Source organism: Zootoca vivipara, chromosome 11, assembly GCF_963506605.1.
Source record: "Zootoca vivipara chromosome 11, rZooViv1.1, whole genome shotgun sequence".
Lineage (NCBI taxonomy): Eukaryota > Metazoa > Chordata > Lepidosauria > Squamata > Lacertidae > Zootoca > Zootoca vivipara.
This window is the reverse complement of record NC_083286.1, coordinates 33,387,025-33,404,787: the sequence shown is the minus strand read 5'-3', so window position 1 is coordinate 33,404,787 and position 17,763 is coordinate 33,387,025. Positions and strand designations below refer to the sequence as shown.

At 40.7% G+C, this 17,763-nt stretch overlaps 1 protein-coding gene across 6 annotated transcripts; it reads left to right on the top strand.

Annotated features, from left to right (window-relative positions):
• The first annotated feature begins 36 nt into the window (after positions 1-36).
• On the top strand, positions 37-14,853 carry CCDC125 (coiled-coil domain containing 125). 6 transcript variants are annotated; one of them, XM_060280221.1, is made up of 12 exons: positions 37-107; positions 426-3,111; positions 5,474-5,532; positions 6,322-6,408; positions 6,754-6,831; positions 7,730-7,815; positions 7,913-7,995; positions 8,670-8,785; positions 9,430-9,537; positions 10,979-11,153; positions 12,425-12,558; positions 12,665-14,853. In XM_060280221.1, the coding sequence occupies exons 2-12, from the start codon at positions 2,790-2,792 to the stop codon at positions 13,007-13,009; spliced, it is 1,593 nt and encodes a 530-aa protein (XP_060136204.1). In that variant the 5' UTR covers positions 37-107; positions 426-2,789; the 3' UTR covers positions 13,010-14,853. The 6 variants fall into 6 exon arrangements, with proteins under 6 accessions (XP_060136204.1, XP_034955989.2, XP_034955986.2 ...); XM_035100098.2 differs by having other exon boundaries at positions 44-107; positions 2,702-3,111; XM_035100095.2 differs by lacking the exon at positions 37-107 and having other exon boundaries at positions 196-507; positions 2,702-3,111.
• Positions 14,854-17,763: the final 2,910 nt, after the last annotated feature.

The following is a 17,763-nucleotide window of genomic DNA, read 5'->3' as shown; positions in this document are numbered from 1 at the left end:
CCTGGAGGGAGGGACGGAGGCCGGGAGGAACAGAGGGGCGGACCGGGAAGGGCGACGGACGGCTGGACTGGAGGGAAGGAGGAAGCCCTGCTCGCCTCGCCTGCCAGGTGGGTCTGCGGCGGGCTTGGCTTGCGCGCGGAGACCCGCAGCTCCGGAAAGCTCGGCCCCTGGGGGGGGGGGAGAGGGAAAGGGGGTCCGAGGAGGGACCGAGCCGTGGGGCGTCGGGGTTCTGTGCACGTGGCGCGGAGGGAAGCCCGGGAGGCTCGTGCGCGTTCTTTCGTGAAAGTGGAAATAAATAAATAAAACCTAAAAAAAATTGTCCAGTAGGCAGTAGCTCCTTAGAGATAAACTAGGTTTGTTCTGGGTATAAGCTTTCGTGTGCATGCACACTTCTTCCTAAAATTGCTTCGCGTTCTCTTTTTTAGCCAGAATTCGCGTGCGCTCAGCTCACACGCTCTCTGAGATTTTGCGTTGCCCGTGCAACGAGGACGGGGAGCTTTCCTTGCCGTACGTACCGTACTTTCCTGTACCTTTTAATACAGTATTGGTGGCAAAGGGAGACATTCAGCAGACAGACCACAGTTTTGCCCTGTATGGAGACGCCAGTAGTGCTCCAAGCTGCACCTGTTGAATGTTGGTTGGACATGCAGCTTTTTAAAGAAATTGGGGGGGGGGCAGAAGAGAAAGCCCTGCTTAAGGTGCTGTCATAATTGATAGATAGAATCACAGAGTTGCAAGGGACCCTGAGGATCATCTAGTTCTAGTCTAACCCCCTGCAATGCAGAAATATGCAGCTTTCCCTTGGGACCCGCAACCTTGACATTGTCAGCATCACACTCTAGTCAGCTGAGCTACCCATGAAAGAGATAATTAGAGGATAAGTTCTTTATTCTGGGAAGCCCTTAAATAAGTAAAAGGGACCGATTGTATGATTCTGCAGCGATAAGGTATGTTCTGTAATCTCGGGTCAATGCATTTTTTGTTTTTATGCCAGCTACACCTGTACATAAATATGAAGAATCTTATAACTGTGTACATTATAAATATAAAATGCTTGTTGCTGTATAGTTATGCAGCAATAAGGGATGTTTTGTAATACTGGATCCACCGTGGAATGTTAAGACATCAGGAAACTGCCTTATAGTGAGTCAGACCATGGGTCCATCTAGCTCAGGCATCCCCAAACTTCGGCCCTCCAGATATTTTGGGCTACAATTCCCATCTTCCCCAACCACTGGTCCTGTTAGCTAGGAATCATGGGAGTTGTAGGCCAAAACATCTGGAGGGGCGCAGTTTGGGGGTGCCTGATCTAGCTCAACATTGTCTGCACTGAGTGGGAGCAGTTCAGGATTTCAAACAAGCCTCTCTCCCAGCCCTACGTAGAGATGCTGGGAATGGAGCCTGGGATCTTTTGCATGGAAAGCAGATGCTCTATCACTGAGCTACAGCCACTCACCTGCTAGCTATACCTGCAGATAAATATGTTTTTGCTCATTGTATACTTGATAAATATAAAATGCTTGTTGTTTCAAATATACTGTAAAACTAAAAGTGTGTCATTCTAATGAGAAATGAGCAGTGGGTAATGCTTCTTGTTGATACAAGTGTGGTGCTGATAACCCCAAGGTTGCAGGTTTGATCCCTGTATGGGACAGCTGCATATTCCAGCACTGCAGGGGGTTGGACTGGATGATCCTCTAGGTCCCTTCCAACTCTATGGTTCTATGTTTCTAGATTCAGGTAGGTAGCTGTGTTGGTCTGAGGCAGGCAAAATAAATTAATTTTTTTTAAAAAAACAACATGTCCAGTAGCACCTTAGAGACCAACTAAGACTACATGTTAACGAAGCAGCCTCCTCCCCTGGCACCCCAATTAAGCGTGCCTAAATTGTAAACATTATGGGAGAATGTATACACAATGTTACTCATGACCTTGGTTCATATTTACATGGACGTGCAGAAGACAAGCTCTTCCCGTTACTGTATTTAGGTCTAAATCAGTCTCTAAAGGGTAGGTGAACAGAAGTTCCATTTTATTTTCTTAAAAACAAGCAGCACACATTCAAAATGGTTTACTAAAATTAAAATATCTGTGTGCAAAAACAGCATAAGAAGACATTTTGAATGAAGAGAGGGTTTTCTATAAATGCTTCCTCTTAACATTATCTGCTTTAAAAAAATATCAGCCAAGTATTCAGAGTTCCTTTGTGAGGATGTTATAAATGGGTGGATTCTATTAAAGAGAACTAGGAAAGCAACAACATAGTGTAATATGCACGTCTCATACAATAACTCTATTCCACATAGGTCTTGATGTGACTTTTGCAGTTGTTGGATTGTAAGTTAAACAATGCTTTCTTTTTTTAATTACATTTTAAAGTAAACAAAGTGGCTGGGTGTGTTTATGGTCCTGCCAGCACGGCATAAGATTACACTGATATGCTTTTAAGTTCTTGGAATCTTATTTTGCAGTCGTGCTTAGAAATCAGTAGTAACAAAACATGTGTTTAATTTGCAGGAAATGCTTCCTGTAATTAATAATCTTTTTGACAAGAAGCATGGGTTATTTAGGAAAATCTTAGTACAGTGTAAAAAAAATATTTGCTGCCATCTAGAAATGCCAGAAGTGCCTGTTAAAGAAACGGAGACATCTTTAGTTTTGTTATAACATAATTATTCGTTTTTATTAATTTATTTTCCAGCACAACTTTCCCTGACGTGTTTAAACAAAGCTTTTGTATTTGAACAAAGGCACCTCTAGCTTGAAATAAGAAGCTATTTGTGTTGCCAATGAGTGAAGCAGTGTCATTGCAGAACAAACTGGATATGACCTCAGAAGGTGAAGATGATGACATGGCATGTGGAGACTTGGGAAATGGACTCATTAGAAGACAAAGTGATATGTATGAACCTGAAAGCTTCAGCGTACACCCAGGTATGCCTAGAAGAGGTTCAGGAAGGAAAATCTTCAGTCCATTTATGCTGCCAAAAAAAGGAGAAGAATGTGATGCAACAGTTTTTCGTTGCTCAAGGTGTAACAGCTTGAATGACACGTCGGTCAAAAAAATGGGAATCAATGCATTTCGTAGCTGCAACCGACAAAACAGCTCTGGTAAGGTTTTAGTTCAATCCAAACTTTTGGACCTTGTATACCTGTATACCTGAAGGAGCGTCTCCATCCCCATCATCCAGCCCGGACACTGAGGTCCAGTGCCGTGGGCCTTCTGGCGGTTCCCTCACTGCGAGAAGTCAGGTTACAGGGAACCAGCAGAGGGCCTTCTTGGTAGTGGCACCTGCCCTGTGGAATGCCCTCCCAGCAGATGTCAAGGCAATAAGCAACTATTTTACTTTTAAGAGACAACTGAAGGCGGCCCTGTTTAGGGAAGTTTTTAATGTTTGATGCTGTATTGTTTTTAATATTCAGTTGGAAGCTGCCCAGAGTGGCTGGGGAAACCCAGCCAGATGGGTGGGGTATAAATAATAAATTATTATTATTATTCATACAGCTAGTAAATGTTGCTATTAAGATACTTAATTCATAAACATCTCCAAAAGCAGAAGTTTTTTTAGCCATGTGAGTACCACAGAACAACAAATATAGAGCAGCAGGTGAAACAGTTTATTGCACCACCTAAAATGCTGGCTTCAAATTTTCAGTTATACTGAGCTTTTCACCTCTGCAGGTGAAACTCGGAAAATTAGAATATCGTCGAAAAGTGCATTTATTTCAGTAACGCAACTTAAAAGGTAAAACCAATATATGAGATAGATGCATGACATGCAAAACAAGATATGTCAAGCCTTTATTTGTTGTAATTGTAATTATTTGTTGTTAGGTGGGTCAATTATAAATGGAATGTAATTAATGAAATGTAATAGCGATGCTTGTTTTTGTTTGTTTTTGTATTATTGTAATTATTTGTTCTATTACTGTGGAATTTCCAAAAGAAAGCATTTGTAAAAATTAAAATTAAAATAAAAAAATAATAAGTTGCATTACTGAAATAAATGCACTTTTTGACGATATTCTAATTTTCCGAGTGTGACCTGTAGGTGTTCAAAACAAAAATAAGGAATGTAAGATATATGTATGATGGATAGTGTTGACCCAGTGGTGTGTGCTTAAGCATGTTGACTTAAATAGAAGCTATAATAACTGAATTTAGAATGTTAGACCTTGCATCAGTTAAGACATACTGTTTTACAAGTTTTCCTGTAAAAAATTAAGGTTCCAATGGAACACAAGAGAGGAGAGGGGGCAGTATTTAAGGGTTTATATAAGTTGTAAACAATGCTGTACAGGGGACTGGCATATCAGTCAGCACACTAAGCCCTTATTTGTTGACTCAGCCATTTGGGTGCTAGGCTTCTAATGATGTAGCCCAGCTTGTAGATTCCAAGCATGAAAGAGATTAATGTAGTCTCATTTATCTCTGAGGCCACAGTGTAGGCCTACAGTAGTGTCTCAGTGTATAGTAACATGAGTGAGAGTCCATTTTGGGGACATCGACTCATTTTTCAAATATTCAAAACAATAACTGGATGTTGCTGAGGAAATACAATTTCCTTCTCGCAGAAAACTATTGCTTCCAGCGCAAGTTGGAGTTCTGTATGGATTGTGACTGTGGCAAGTGTTGCAGGCAGTTATTTTGAAATTTGTTCTTTGAGTATTGCATCCCTCCCCCCTTGTTCCTTTTTAAAAGAGAGCAGCTGCTCTCTGATGTTTCACTTTCTTGCTTTGCCTTTTGGAGAACTCAGTTTTACTTCTTTCTTTTTAAGGAATCTCCAGTAGAGTTCCACGTGTCCCAAGTTTTTATTTTATTTATACTTCTCTTGAGACATAGCTCCATACATGCATGGAGACATGGGTGGCCCATTCCTTTTTGCCACCTGAGGTAAACCGGGAATTGCTGCCTCCTGCCCCATCTGCCGCTGTGCTCAGCACTCATCACTTCTGCTGCCAGAACACTGCAGCTCTCACTAAAGTTGGTGGGAGCCAGACCGTTCCGCAAAGCATTCTCTGCACACCAGAATGCCTCCCTCTTGCCAGCGGGGTGTGTGTGTGTTCTGGAAGCAGTAGTGTGGACAGAGTGCCATCTCTTTTATCTCCATTGCCTGAGTCGGGTGCTGGACCTCATGTGCTGGACAGCTCAGCATGGAGACAAACAAATTTGTGGTTAGCCATTAAATAAGTTAGTGTTGATTTAACTTTACCTTTTGATCTAAAGATCTTTTGCATCTCCCCCCCCTCCACCATTGGGATACGCCCAATGTGTCCCCCCCCCTCTTTTCCAAAAATCAGATGCTATTTATTGAAACTTAAGAAGTGGTGTATTAAATGCTTAAAAGTGCGAGGGGAGGGCAAATGATCAAACACAGTTTTGAGAAACAGCTGATGCATTTTAAGTTAGAAATATGCGTGCCATCCTATTAGTTTCAAACCAGGACGCTTTTTCTATTATGAATGCACACAGAATCTAACTCGGAGGCCTCAAATGAAGAATTAATACAACACCTTCAAGAAGCTGAAGAGGTAAGTGCCTATCTTGGTAAGACTTAATTTGGAACCTTATTTTTCTCACTAATAGGGTGTCCCTAGAACCAGAAGCGCAGGTGGTGCTGTGGTCTAAACCACAGAGCCTAGGGCTTGCCGAGCAGAAGGTTGGTGGTTCGAATCCCTGCGACGGGGTGAGCTCCCGTTGCTCGGTCCCAGCTCCTGCCCACCTAGCAGTTTGAAAGTATGTCAAAGTGCAAGTAGATAAATAGGTACCGCTCCGGCGGGAAGGTAAACGGCGTTTCCGTGCGCTGCTCTGGTTCACCAGAAGCGGCTTAGTCATGCTGGCCACATGACCCGGAAGTTGTCTGTGGACAAATGTCGACTCCCTCGGCCTATAGAGCGAGATGAGCGCCACAACCCCAGAGTCATTCGCAACTGGACCTAACGGTCAGGGGTTCCTTTACCCTTTACCTAGACCCAGAAGCAATAGCAAATATGGGGCAAGGTGTTGAGAGAGTAGTAGAAGTCCAGCTTCACCCATATTTGAAGGAAGTGGATTTTCTGGATCCATTTCGGTCTGGCTTTAGGCCAAGTTATGGCACTGAAGACGACTTGGTTGCCTTGGTTGATGGTTTAAGCAGGAGCCTCTCCTGCTGGCCAGGGAACCCTCCAGAACAGTGTGGGATATGGTGTGGAGATGGGGCTGCAGCCTGAGGGAGAAATTCTTCCAATCGCACAAGCAGGTGTACCATCCACTCATAACAGGAAGTCTCTGTGTGATGCCCAATATTTTTGTTTACTCAACATGACTTTATTTGTACCCAGGAAATAGAAGTTTTAAGAGTTGAATTGGAAGCATCTCAAAGACAACTTGAAGGCAAAGAGCAAGCACTAAAAATTCTGCAGAGCATGGTAACTTACTAATACATATGAATTTACATGAAATTTGTAATGTAGCATTTTTCAAATTGTACATATACTGTTATGCAAATGAGACAGCTGTTCTTCACTGTTATGGTTTTATTACTTATGTTGGTGACCAGTTCCTTAATTGATGCAGAGGCAGTTTTAGGGTAGCGCGACAAGTTCAGATGCTGCAGGGGGCGCCATAACAATGTTGTAGAACAGTGTGAGAGGCAGGTGGGAGCCTCTGAAATTTGAGAGTTCAAAGTCTGCCACTGATTGATGCATATGTTTTCACTTTTAGTATGATCTGCGAGACATAATAGTTCAGCTTTTTAAATTTTTATTTCACAGGCTGTGCTGGATAAAGCCACTTGTCATACTAAAGCGGTATTTAAAAAAACAGAGCAGCAGAAGAGAGCTTTGGAAAAGGTAAGACTATACCTTATTCTTTCTCTGAAGAGGGGCAAAAATAGCTGAGGTGTGTATGGGATTGCAGCCCTAAAGCAAAAATCTGAAACATGCTTCAACTAATTCATTTCAATAGACTAAGCATACTTAAGACTGCAATCCTTACTGGGCAAAAAGATCCACTGAACACTGCAATTTACTTCTCAGTGAATATTCATGGTGCTGCACTGCACATCTTTGTTGATTTGTCTTTTATTTACAATATTTTATTTAGTACAGTTGTAATAGTTTGCTGGAATACTTATTGGAAAAAATGAGTCTGGATAATTAGGAGATTTCAGACCACAGAGTTTTTATTCCATGGGAAGAACTGTTTGATTCTTATCTTTTAGCGAACACTGTGCCCACAGATTTTCAAGTTTTTCTCCACAATAGTGAAAACTAGAAAATTGATTTTCAAATTAATGCAGTAGACTGATTGTATGAATGTGTGGATACCTAGAACATTCCTAGAGATTTTGTCTTTCTTCAGTAGTTATCTAAAGTTGCTGACTCAGTATTTTTAGGCAAACAATTGACTGTAATCCTAGATTTCAACAGGAAAAGTGAACAGGAGAGCAGTAAGTGCACAGTCAGAGGTGTTTAGAATGTACTTACTGCCCAGCAGAACAGGCAAGCTGGCTTGTGGTTGGCTTTTTGAACCAGGTGATTACTTGTAATAAATTATTTCCAAACATTGCCAGTTGTGCACTGGCTGCTTCTTGCCAAGCTAAGGCAAAATTTTATGAATAAATCTGAGCAGTGTGGTTATGGGATGGAGGAGGGAATTTGATCCATCTTCACTACACTAAGAGTATAATGTTCAACTTATGGAATATTGTCCCGCTTTCTTCTAATATTAACATTTTACTGTTTATAGGAAATAAATGTTCTACAGTGGGAAATCAAAATTAATCAGGAGAAATTTAAAAATACAGAAGAGTCTTGGGCAGAAAAATATGACAGGTATACATACCAAAGTAATACCTCAGTTTTACAATATATAGAAGCATATGTTTGAGGTATGATTTAAAAACATGTCATTTGTTGCCATTGCCAACAGAATTTATTGTGAAAATGCTGCACTTAAGGAAACACTGAAATTGAAAACTGATGAAGTTAAAACACTCAAGTCTGAAAATGAATGTAAGTATGCTCCACCTTTTTCAGTTCTTTGCCTTTTAAAGAAATTGTGTTTCTCACCTTCATCTTAGATGCAAAAAACCAAAGACTAATCTTTTTTGAAAAGTGTACTGTGTTCAGTTTAACTTTCTATGATGCAGAATATAGAGTCACAATTCAAGAATAGAGTCACAATACAAGAGTGAGTTAAACTAATTCCAAGAGTAAGTTAAACAAAGGTATTTTCAAAAATGCAAGTTGTTAAAACATATAATTGTAAAGTTCATCAAATCATTTAGGCATAATGTCTTAGTCTTAAACTTTTGTTTAAGTGTCTGGCAACACTTATTGACACATAATTTCAGCATAGTTTAGTAAACCACAGCTTCAAACTTGCTTCAGATGCAGAGTTTTCAGTCCATAATATATGACATAATAAAACTAGTGCTGTGTAAAGAGCCTTTTCCTCCCAAGTGTGTGATCTCAACCGATTCCACAAAATCTGAGACTAGGGAAGCTTCCAACACAAACTTGTAGGCGAAATTAAGCTCCTTTATTTTGTGTATACCCCCCAAAAAAAGGTAAATGAAGAATCAAACCCTATTAAATTTGAAAACTACATAAGCGAGGATTTGAAGCAGCAGAAGCCGATTGGAAATTTCGCAAACTGTTTCCTTGCTCAATATTGAATTTTACAGTTTTGGAACGACAGCACTTGGAGATTCTCGCTGTCCTAGATGTCAAACAGCGGAAGATTGTTCAGGAGAACATGTCCCTTAGCAAGAGTGGTTTTACAGAGATAACAGGACTTGAGGTGAGTATATTAAAATTGCTTTGTTTGAGTCTTTTGCTGATACCAGTTGCTTTGAGAATGAAGTGGAAGGGCAGAAGCTTCAGTTCTTTTGGCTACTATATTCCCTCCTCCATTGGGACTTGGGATCTTATCCAGTTCATGAAACACCATTGCTCGCTCCCTCTTTCTTCCTAGACCAGTCTGCCCCAAGTTGATCTTTTACAACTCTTTTTGAGCTGTGAAATGGAGAAATTAAAAATAGAAAAGCCCAAGAGTTCATAATGAGTTTGATACTGATTCTAGTTACAGTAATGGAATGTTGGGGGTGGGTGGGGGATAGGTGAGAGGTGATTTTTCGTTGATCACCCCTACACTACTTGAATATCTTCCCATGAGAGTTGAAGGGTACTCTGGAACAAGGTGCATGAGGCAGAAGGGGAATCAGAGAAAGTCGTCTCTACCTTTCATGAGTGGGAGCTTCTATTAGATTGCAGTAACTTCTGGAAATGGAAGCTGCCCTTCTGTTCTAAAGGGCCACTCTGGATCCAACTAGTAATATAACTTGAATGAAGATGTATAAGTCCACCCTTATTCTGGGTTTTTAAAAAAAATAAAAAAACAAAACAAAAAAATCAATAATGGATGGTGTGCATTTGAATTTAAAGCTGGCAGTACTTGGAGCTTGCACTTGCAGTGGTCTTGACGGAGAGCCATGCTCCTGTGCAAAAATGTCAGCGGTGACTCGAAAACAACTGCTTCAGCTCAAACAAGAGGTATTTATGCTTGGACTGAAATGCTTGTTGTCCCTTTTAATGAAGATGTGTAGAAGGCACTTGCCATGTGTGAAATTGTTCAAAATGATGTAAGCTTAAAAATACAGTGTTTAGGCAGCTGATATGTCAATGCTGATGACAGATATCTAAAACTTGTATTATTATATTATATTATATTATATTATTATATATACCGTATGTACAGTATACATATTAGCAGCCCAATGCATAAGAGTATATTTAGACAAGGGTAGCCTATGAAAACAACTGGGATGGATCCAAAGATGAATCTTTCTTGCTATAATGCAGGGGTCAGCAAACTTTTTCAGCAGGGAGCCGGTCCACTGTCCCTCAGACCTTGTGGGGGCGCAGACTACATTTTTTTGAGGGGGGGAATGATGCAAGAACACCACGAGCCCTGGTAGCTGCTTACCTGTGTCTTGCAAGTGGCAGGGGCTTGCGGCGGCGGCAGAGGGACGATGAGCGGCATGTGAAAGGGCTTTGGAGAGGGACTGCGTAAAATGGCAGCCGCTCAACTGCTGCTGCTGCTGGTGGTGGTGGTGGCACCAACATAGCCCAGCCCCCTTCCTCCTCTAGGCAGGGTGGGGAGAAGCCAGGAGGAGGGAGGGAGGGAGGAGGCGGAGGCGCCGTGTGAGGGAGAGGGAAGGAGAGTGAAAGAACGGCGCACGCTGGCGATCCATGCAGCAATTCCCGGACCATCCACGGGCTGGATCCTGAAGGCAATTGGGCCTGATCTGGCCTGCAGGCCTTAGTTTGCCTATCCATGCTCTAATGGAAGAAGTTTCTTCTGAATCAATGCCATTTTCTTGTAGGCACATCTCATTATCTTTGTGCAGCCCTCTTTAGGCTAAATGATGAAATCCATTCATGCAACTAGGAGAGCAGATTCTGGATGAGTCCCAAAAAGTTTCCTAGGTTTGGTAGCTAATAATTGTTTCTAGAAGTCTGTCTGTCTCTGCTTTCTTGGTTGCTGTTCCACACAAAGAAAAATGTGGGGGTGTTTGCTGCCTAAACAGGATGATTTTATAGGGAGCAGTAGTAGGTGATACTTATTTTTGTAGCAACTCTAACACTCTTTACCATTGATTCTGCGTCCTAGCACAAGGCGTAGCCCAGTTCCATGATAAACGAAGAACAAAGTGCCTCCCTGTGTGGACAGCCACTTTTATTATTGTTTTTGTTGTTGAATGTCAATCCTGTGGCAGAGTATACTAGAGGTTTTCCCAGTCAATTGTTAGAATTAAATTTCCTGGTCACCTAGTGACTGTGTGTGTGTATAGCTCTACTTCATTTGGGGAAGCAGTTGCCATACCAATGTACTGGGACTGAATGACTAAAAAAGCTCCAAAATGTGGATTCATTCACTCTTTTTTTGAACGTCATCTGAACCTTCTCTCAATCTTAAAAAACAACAACATAGTTTGAGCTTCTGAAGAAGAGTAAAGAAGAAGCATATATTATGGCAGATGCCTTCAGAATTGCATTTGAGCAACAGCTGATGCGGAGGAAGGACCAGGCTCTGGGACTCACACAGATGAATAAGATCTGCAGAAAAGAAAAGAAACGATTCAACTGGAAAAACATAAAAGACGATGGTAATTTTATCCATGCTGCATGATTTTCAGTGGTACTGAAAGTAGCCCAGAATTTGCAGTTTTTGTTTTGTATAAAACCTATTCGAATAAACCTAAAACCTACTGTTTGACATCATACATTTGCTGACCTGAATATCATAGCAGCTAACAGAGTAGCAAAGCAGTCCCTACCAAGAGAATTTAAGGCTGGTTCATGCATGTTAATTGCTTGATTACTGCTCATCTCAGGAAGAGCAGTATATCAGTGAGCCATCACAGATAACATCATCAAAGAGAGAACTTTTATATATTACCTCAAAACACAATGGTCTTGTTCAAACATCACAGCCAAAGTTCAGGATATCTTATTTGAAACCTTCTGAATCTCACTTATTCATTATCTGGGAAAAGGTGTTTACATGGAGACAGCTATGAGAAATTATGGAATAATCTCTCCATACTGGTGGCATTATATATGCTGGATTATGTCCAATAATATAAATGTCAAGTTAAAAGACCATAGGAAGCATTTTTCTGGCACATGTATAATTTGCATGTGGGTGATAATATGATAAAAGTGTGATCCTGTGATTGCAATCTGCTTTTAAAAAAATATATGTGTATTTGGAATGATGGGAGAGGATTCATCCACCAGCGAGTGAACTAAAGTAATAAACAGTTCATATCCGTTTTGGAGTTCACATAATTTTACTCCCAAATTATTGCAATTTCTCCTCCCTCTTTCAAGCACCTGCATACATTTCTTCTTTTCTCACCCCTGTATTATTGCCTTTCTGGTGCTGATAGGATATTGGAGCTTAATAGAAGAGCAGGGATAGCCAACCTTTGGCCTTTGGTTTTACCAACTGGAATTGATGGGAGTCCGAGCCCAACAACGTTTGGAGGGCACTGCATTGGCTATTCCTGTAATAGACTATGAATAACTACTTTATTTTAAAATGAGGATTCAAAACACGTTATCTAAGATCAGCATATTTTGGCCTCCATTACTAGCACTTTATTCACTTTAACGGCAGAACATTTTGCTCTATTCTTTTTGTTCTATCTGTGCTGGTTATTATTTTGTCTGTGTAGCAGTCACCACCAAAAGCATGTGTACTTTTGGAAGCTGGATTAGATGTATGCAGTTTATTTTCATTTGGTAACAGCCTGAGTTTTCCAGTTGTATATTTGTTTTAGGCTTAATTTTATTTGGACTTTAAAAAGGTGATTGTTGTTTAGAATATCTCAAAGATCAGGACTTAAATGTGAATGTTATTTTTTCCCCTCAGGTGCTTTCACATTTCAAGGGAATAGGAAAAGCTTGGGGCGAAAGTTGATGGGCATGCTTGTTTCTGGCGCCGACAGCAAGAAAATAGAAGAATTGGATAATCCACAAGAAATCATTAGGATGCTGATAGACTCGGTTGGTAACTTGTATGGCTTCATAGAGGGCATATTAATGGTGTTCTTTTATCTCTGTAAAAATAAATATACACTGTTTATTTTTATTTTTTTATTGATTTTTACAGCTGAATGATAAGGAGGAAGCTTTGGCCCATCAAAGAAAAGTTAGTTATATGCTTGCTCGTGCCCTGGAAGAGAAAGAAGATAGTTTGCAGCAGAATAAGGAAAGCAAATTTTCAGAAGAAGAGCTTGCTCTTAGCAGTAATCAGTGCAAAGATGATTCAGAGCCCCCAAAGTCAGCTCTTCCTGTGTGTTTGAGTTGCCAGACGTGCAGTGCTCAAGATTGCGCCTGCTCTGTTTCCCACACATCTCCCACTAGAATGCTGAACTGTACGTCTAAAAGTTCTTGTTCCCCAACACCTGAAGAAAATTATGTGCATTCAACAGAGGAAACAGCTGATCAAAACTGAAAATACTGACTGCTCTGTAGGGGAGGGTAGAGCCTAGAAAGGAGGGGGGTGACAGAGGCAATGCACCTCTTTAATGCTCAAGGAGACTGATTTAAGATTCATATGTGCTTGCGTGTGTGGGCTTTCTATTGACTTCCAGGTCTTTCATCACTGTGATACATAGAAGTCAACATGCAGAAGTTATTGCATGCCAACAGAGCCCCTGGTTTGGGCTGTAGTCCTGTCATCATACTTCAGGGAACCTTTTTATTAGAGTGATTTTAAGCATTTTTCACCAATTTAATTAAAATAATTAAAATAACTGCAGAAAACAACTGAATGTGTTTTATTTTTTAGACACTTAATGTAGATATTTGTAAATAGTTTGCTTGTACGTGATGCCTGTGCATTTTATGCTATGATGGAATTGGGGGCAGATGTATTTTTGAAAGCACTATTTCACGATCAAATGAACGAACGTCTATGCTATGGGAATAGTTAACTTTAAGATAAAGAGATTCTGAGTTGTGTATCCACACATTTAGGGACTAGATCCTCTAAAACCAGTAGACTTTTAAGTCCATTAATTTCAGTGGGTCAGTTCTGATGTATGATTTAGCAAGTTGGGTACAACTTTTTTCTCTGCTGATCATAAATTAATGGATTCTCTGCTGTTTTAAAAATTAAGTAATGTCATTTATAATTTAACAGTGTGTCAAAACTATGGGCAGTATTCAACTAAATAAAAATGCAAATGCAAGGATTAGCACTAGTGTAAGGAGACGACTCCCTTCATGTACATCCCACTGCCCCCCAAATTTACTTTGGAGGCTTGGGGAACCTTCAGAACAGATTGGGGGGCAGAGGAGGGGGGAAATTTTGTTGTACAAGGATACATCCTGTGCTGACGGAAGTCTCCTTAGCGTTCATACATCCCTCATTTTGACATAGTCACATGTATTAGGGTTACCAAATCCCTCCCCCAATTGGGGAAGGGTAACAGTTTTGCATGCCAGGGACTTTAAAGTTGCCTTAATTTAAGATATTGGCTACAATGTTAAATCAACCACACATTTAGATAACAAAACACATTTAGCATTTCAGAATGGATAAACCCACAGCTTTTGGCAGTTGTACCAATCAGGTTTTTTAAGCCAATTTTCACCATAAAAGCTGCTGCATGCTCCCTTAATTTTGAAGCTAGATTCCTGTAAGACCAATTGAAGTCGTTAACAGTCGTCAACAGGTTTACCACACCTATCAGCCAATCACCCATTCCCACCACCCTTCTGAGTAATACCCCTCCCCACCCTCTCACTATATACTGTACAGTATAAGGGTCTGGTGACTTCTGTTTCAGTGTATCTGAAGAAGTGTGCTTGCACATGAAAGCTCATACCAATGACAAACTTAGTGGGTCTCTAAGGTGCTACTGGAAGGATTTTTTTTTTTATTTTGTTTCAAGCACATTAAGATGTAATTAGAGCAGCTGTAGATCTTAAAGGCAAGGACCGGTTCCAATTTGTCCCTGTAACTGTGACAAATAAACCACAGGGAAAGCTCTTCAGCAGCAGCCAAATGTTGTGAACTAAACAAAATGTCTTGTTTGTCTTCACTCATTATTTGTATGTGCTGAGAAGATATAAAGGGGGGGAGAATACTCTTCTTATTGCTGGCGAGTGTGAAAACTTATAGAGGATTTCTCAAAAAATAGCAGGTGTCTGCATAAATTACTTGTATAATGAAAAGCGAATGGTGATGCTCTCCCTTTCAGGGCCCATCTGCTGCAAACTGTGATGCAACAACAGAAACAAAGGCCACGTTCTTACAAACAGGAGCAACCTGTTCCTCCACTTAATCACTTCAGGCTGGGGGGGGGAGGGAGGGGCCCATAATAACTTAACTGTTCTGCAATGTTTCTAAGGAGGGACAATCAGCCATATGCATCTGTAGAGGCACAGGGTGCTGCCAGAATATTAGTATTTCGCAGAAGGGATTTAAGTGCAGACTTGGTTACCATTCAAAATTCATAGAATCGTGGAGTTGGAAGGGACCCTGGGGGTCATCTAGTCTCCCTTGCAGTGCAGGAATGCCAGCTAAATGACAGATGGCCATCTAACGTCTTATTAAAAACCTCCAAGGAAGGAGAGTCCACCACCTCTTCTGGGAGTCTGTTTCCACTGCTAAACAGCTCTTACTGTCAGAAAGTTCTTTCAGCTCTCAAGTGGGGCAATTCCACTTTCTCCTAAATCATTTGGCTTTAAAATAAAAAAATTGTTTAAAAATCCCTGCTCTGCAGTCCCTGTTGCCTTAGATAGGCACTCTAGTAATCTAAACCCCCTAATTTTCAGCTCCTGTACTTTATTACAATCTTCAGACTCCATGGCCTAACACCTTCAGTTTATCAATATGTATTGATTTGCACTCTACTGTACCCACTTAAACATTTTTATTTAGGCAAGCCTATCCAAATGTTGATGTGTTTTACTGTTAATTTTAATTATTTTTAAATGTTTTAAATTGTTTACATGTATTATTTATAATTTTAATATTTATTGTCTTTACGGCAATCAAACTATATATTTTTTGTTAAATAAATAAATAAGTAAATTTGAATTATTAACATATATATTAACATATATTTTCTGGCAATTAAAACTAATGATGACCTTGAAATACTGCACTGTGCATCTTAAAAACAAAATATTGCACATGAGTGTAACCTGCAAACAGATGGTTTCTTCATTGTCTGATGTTATTTTACCAAAAGCCATTAAAAGCAAATAAATATTTTCACAAGCTTTGACATGATTCTAACTATTAGATTATATTATCAAGCCTGAAGGCTTAGGATGTGCTCCTGTAAACAAAAACAATTATTTGGGAGAAGTGATTAAGTAATTAGGCATGACTCCCTTTCAACACTTCAGTCACATAGAAGTGCAAACAATTAAAGCCAAATATTAATGAATTATATTTACACTCCCAAGCTGAGAGTTTGCCTAAATATTTTGTAACACTTTGGTATGTTGAAGAAGTAATATTTGCTATAGTTTGTTCAGAACACAATGCATTTATTTATAATTATGTTTTGCAGCACTGAACATAAGAGCCTGCTGGATCAGGCCAATGGCCCATCTAGTGCAGCATCCTGTTCTCAAAGTGGCCAACCATATGCCTATGGGAAACCCACAAAGACCCAAGTTTAACAGGATTCTGCCTACTTGTGGTTCTTATCACCTGCTACTACTGTATTGAGACATAGTTTCCCCCCCCCCCAAAGTGGATGCAGAACATAGTCATCATGGCTAGTAGCTCTTGATAACCTTATTCTCTGTGCATTTTTCTAATCCTATTTTTGTGGGAGCAAATTCCATAGTGCTATGTCCCAAATCTTCCAACATTCAGCTTAACATGGGTGATCAAGGTAATTAATGGGGTGTGTCTTCAGCATAGGAGGACACCTATACAACAAAGATGCCAGGAATACCGATGTGAGGAGGAAATATAATAAGCCTGCAACTTATGTGCATTTAACTTGTGCACATTAAGCTCCAATACTTTGGCCACCTCATGAGAAGAGAAGAATCCTTGGAAAAGACCCTGATGTTGGGAAAGATTGAGGACACTAGGAGAAGGGGACGACAGAGGACGAGATGGTTGGACACTGTTCTCGAAGCTATGAACATGAGTTTGACCAAACTGCGGGAGGCAGTGCAAGACAGGAGTGCCTGGTGTGCTATGGTCCATGGCAGGCTTCCCCAAACTTCGGCCCTCCAGATGTTTTGGACTACAATTCCCATCTTCCCCGACCACTGGTCCTGTTAGCTAGGGAACATGGGAGTTGTAGGCCAAAACATATGGAGGGCCGCAGTTTGAGGATGCCTGGTCCATGGGGTCACGAAGAGTCGGACACGACTAAATGACTAAACAACAACAACATTAAGCCTTATGTGTGTAGCCAAAAATAAAAAGGGGGCGGGGTTCCAAGAAAAATGACTGTCAATTTCACCCACCATTGAACCCAATGTGTTTTGACTATGCACGGTTTTGGCTTTAGGCGTGGCATGCAAGCCCCACGAAAGTTGCAAGCTTACTTTACCTCCTCAGTTTAGTGGCTGCCTCAGAAAAAGTCCACTCCTTAGCTATCAGGCTTATGCTGATATGAGGATAGTGATTATGTTGCTTATATATATTTAAGAGGACACAGGGAAATGATGCATTTTGATTGACAGCTAATAAATGTAGTTATAAAACAAATATATGTCTATAGCTCAGCAGCCACTTAAATTAAAGTCCAACTCTAATTTGCAAGAACGGCTGGAGTTTTTGAGTGGTCAGCTACGTGTAGTACTACTCTGCACATTCTCAAAGGAACTTTCCCCTTTAAAATAGCTCCATGCAATCCCGGGCGTCCAAAGGACCTTCAAATCCGCACTTTCTGATCGCTCCTGCTTCTCTTAAGAGCTCGACGTTTCACCGCCGGATACCAAAGTCCATTTAAAAGATTAAAAAGGATCACAACAGGGAAGGGCAAGGACCTTGAAGGGAGGACAGTAGACGGAGGCGCCCTGTACTACTGCTTTAATTATAGTAACGTTCCCCAAATTTGGCATCTCTACATAAAAATGAAGCCTATTCAAACGTTATAGGGACCCAGGTGGCGCTGTGGTTAAACCACTGAGCCTAGGGCTTGCTGATCATAAGGTTGGCGGTTCGAATCCCTGTGACGGGGTGAGCTCCCGTTGCTTGGTCCCAGCTCCTGCCAACCTAGC

What these genes read in the sequence shown, in the direction of transcription:
- CCDC125 (XM_060280221.1), top strand. Translation starts at nt 2,790, where the DNA reads ATGAGTGAAGCAGTGTCATTGCAGAACAAACTGGATATGACCTCAGAA. An exon ending in ACCTTCAAGAAGCTGAAGAG is followed by an intron (nt 5,533 to 6,321) that starts GTAAGTGCCTAT and finishes ATTTGTACCCAG; the next exon opens with GAAATAGAAGTTTTAAGAGT. An exon ending in TGGGCAGAAAAATATGACAG is followed by an intron (nt 7,816 to 7,912) that starts GTATACATACCA and finishes CATTGCCAACAG; the next exon opens with AATTTATTGTGAAAATGCTG.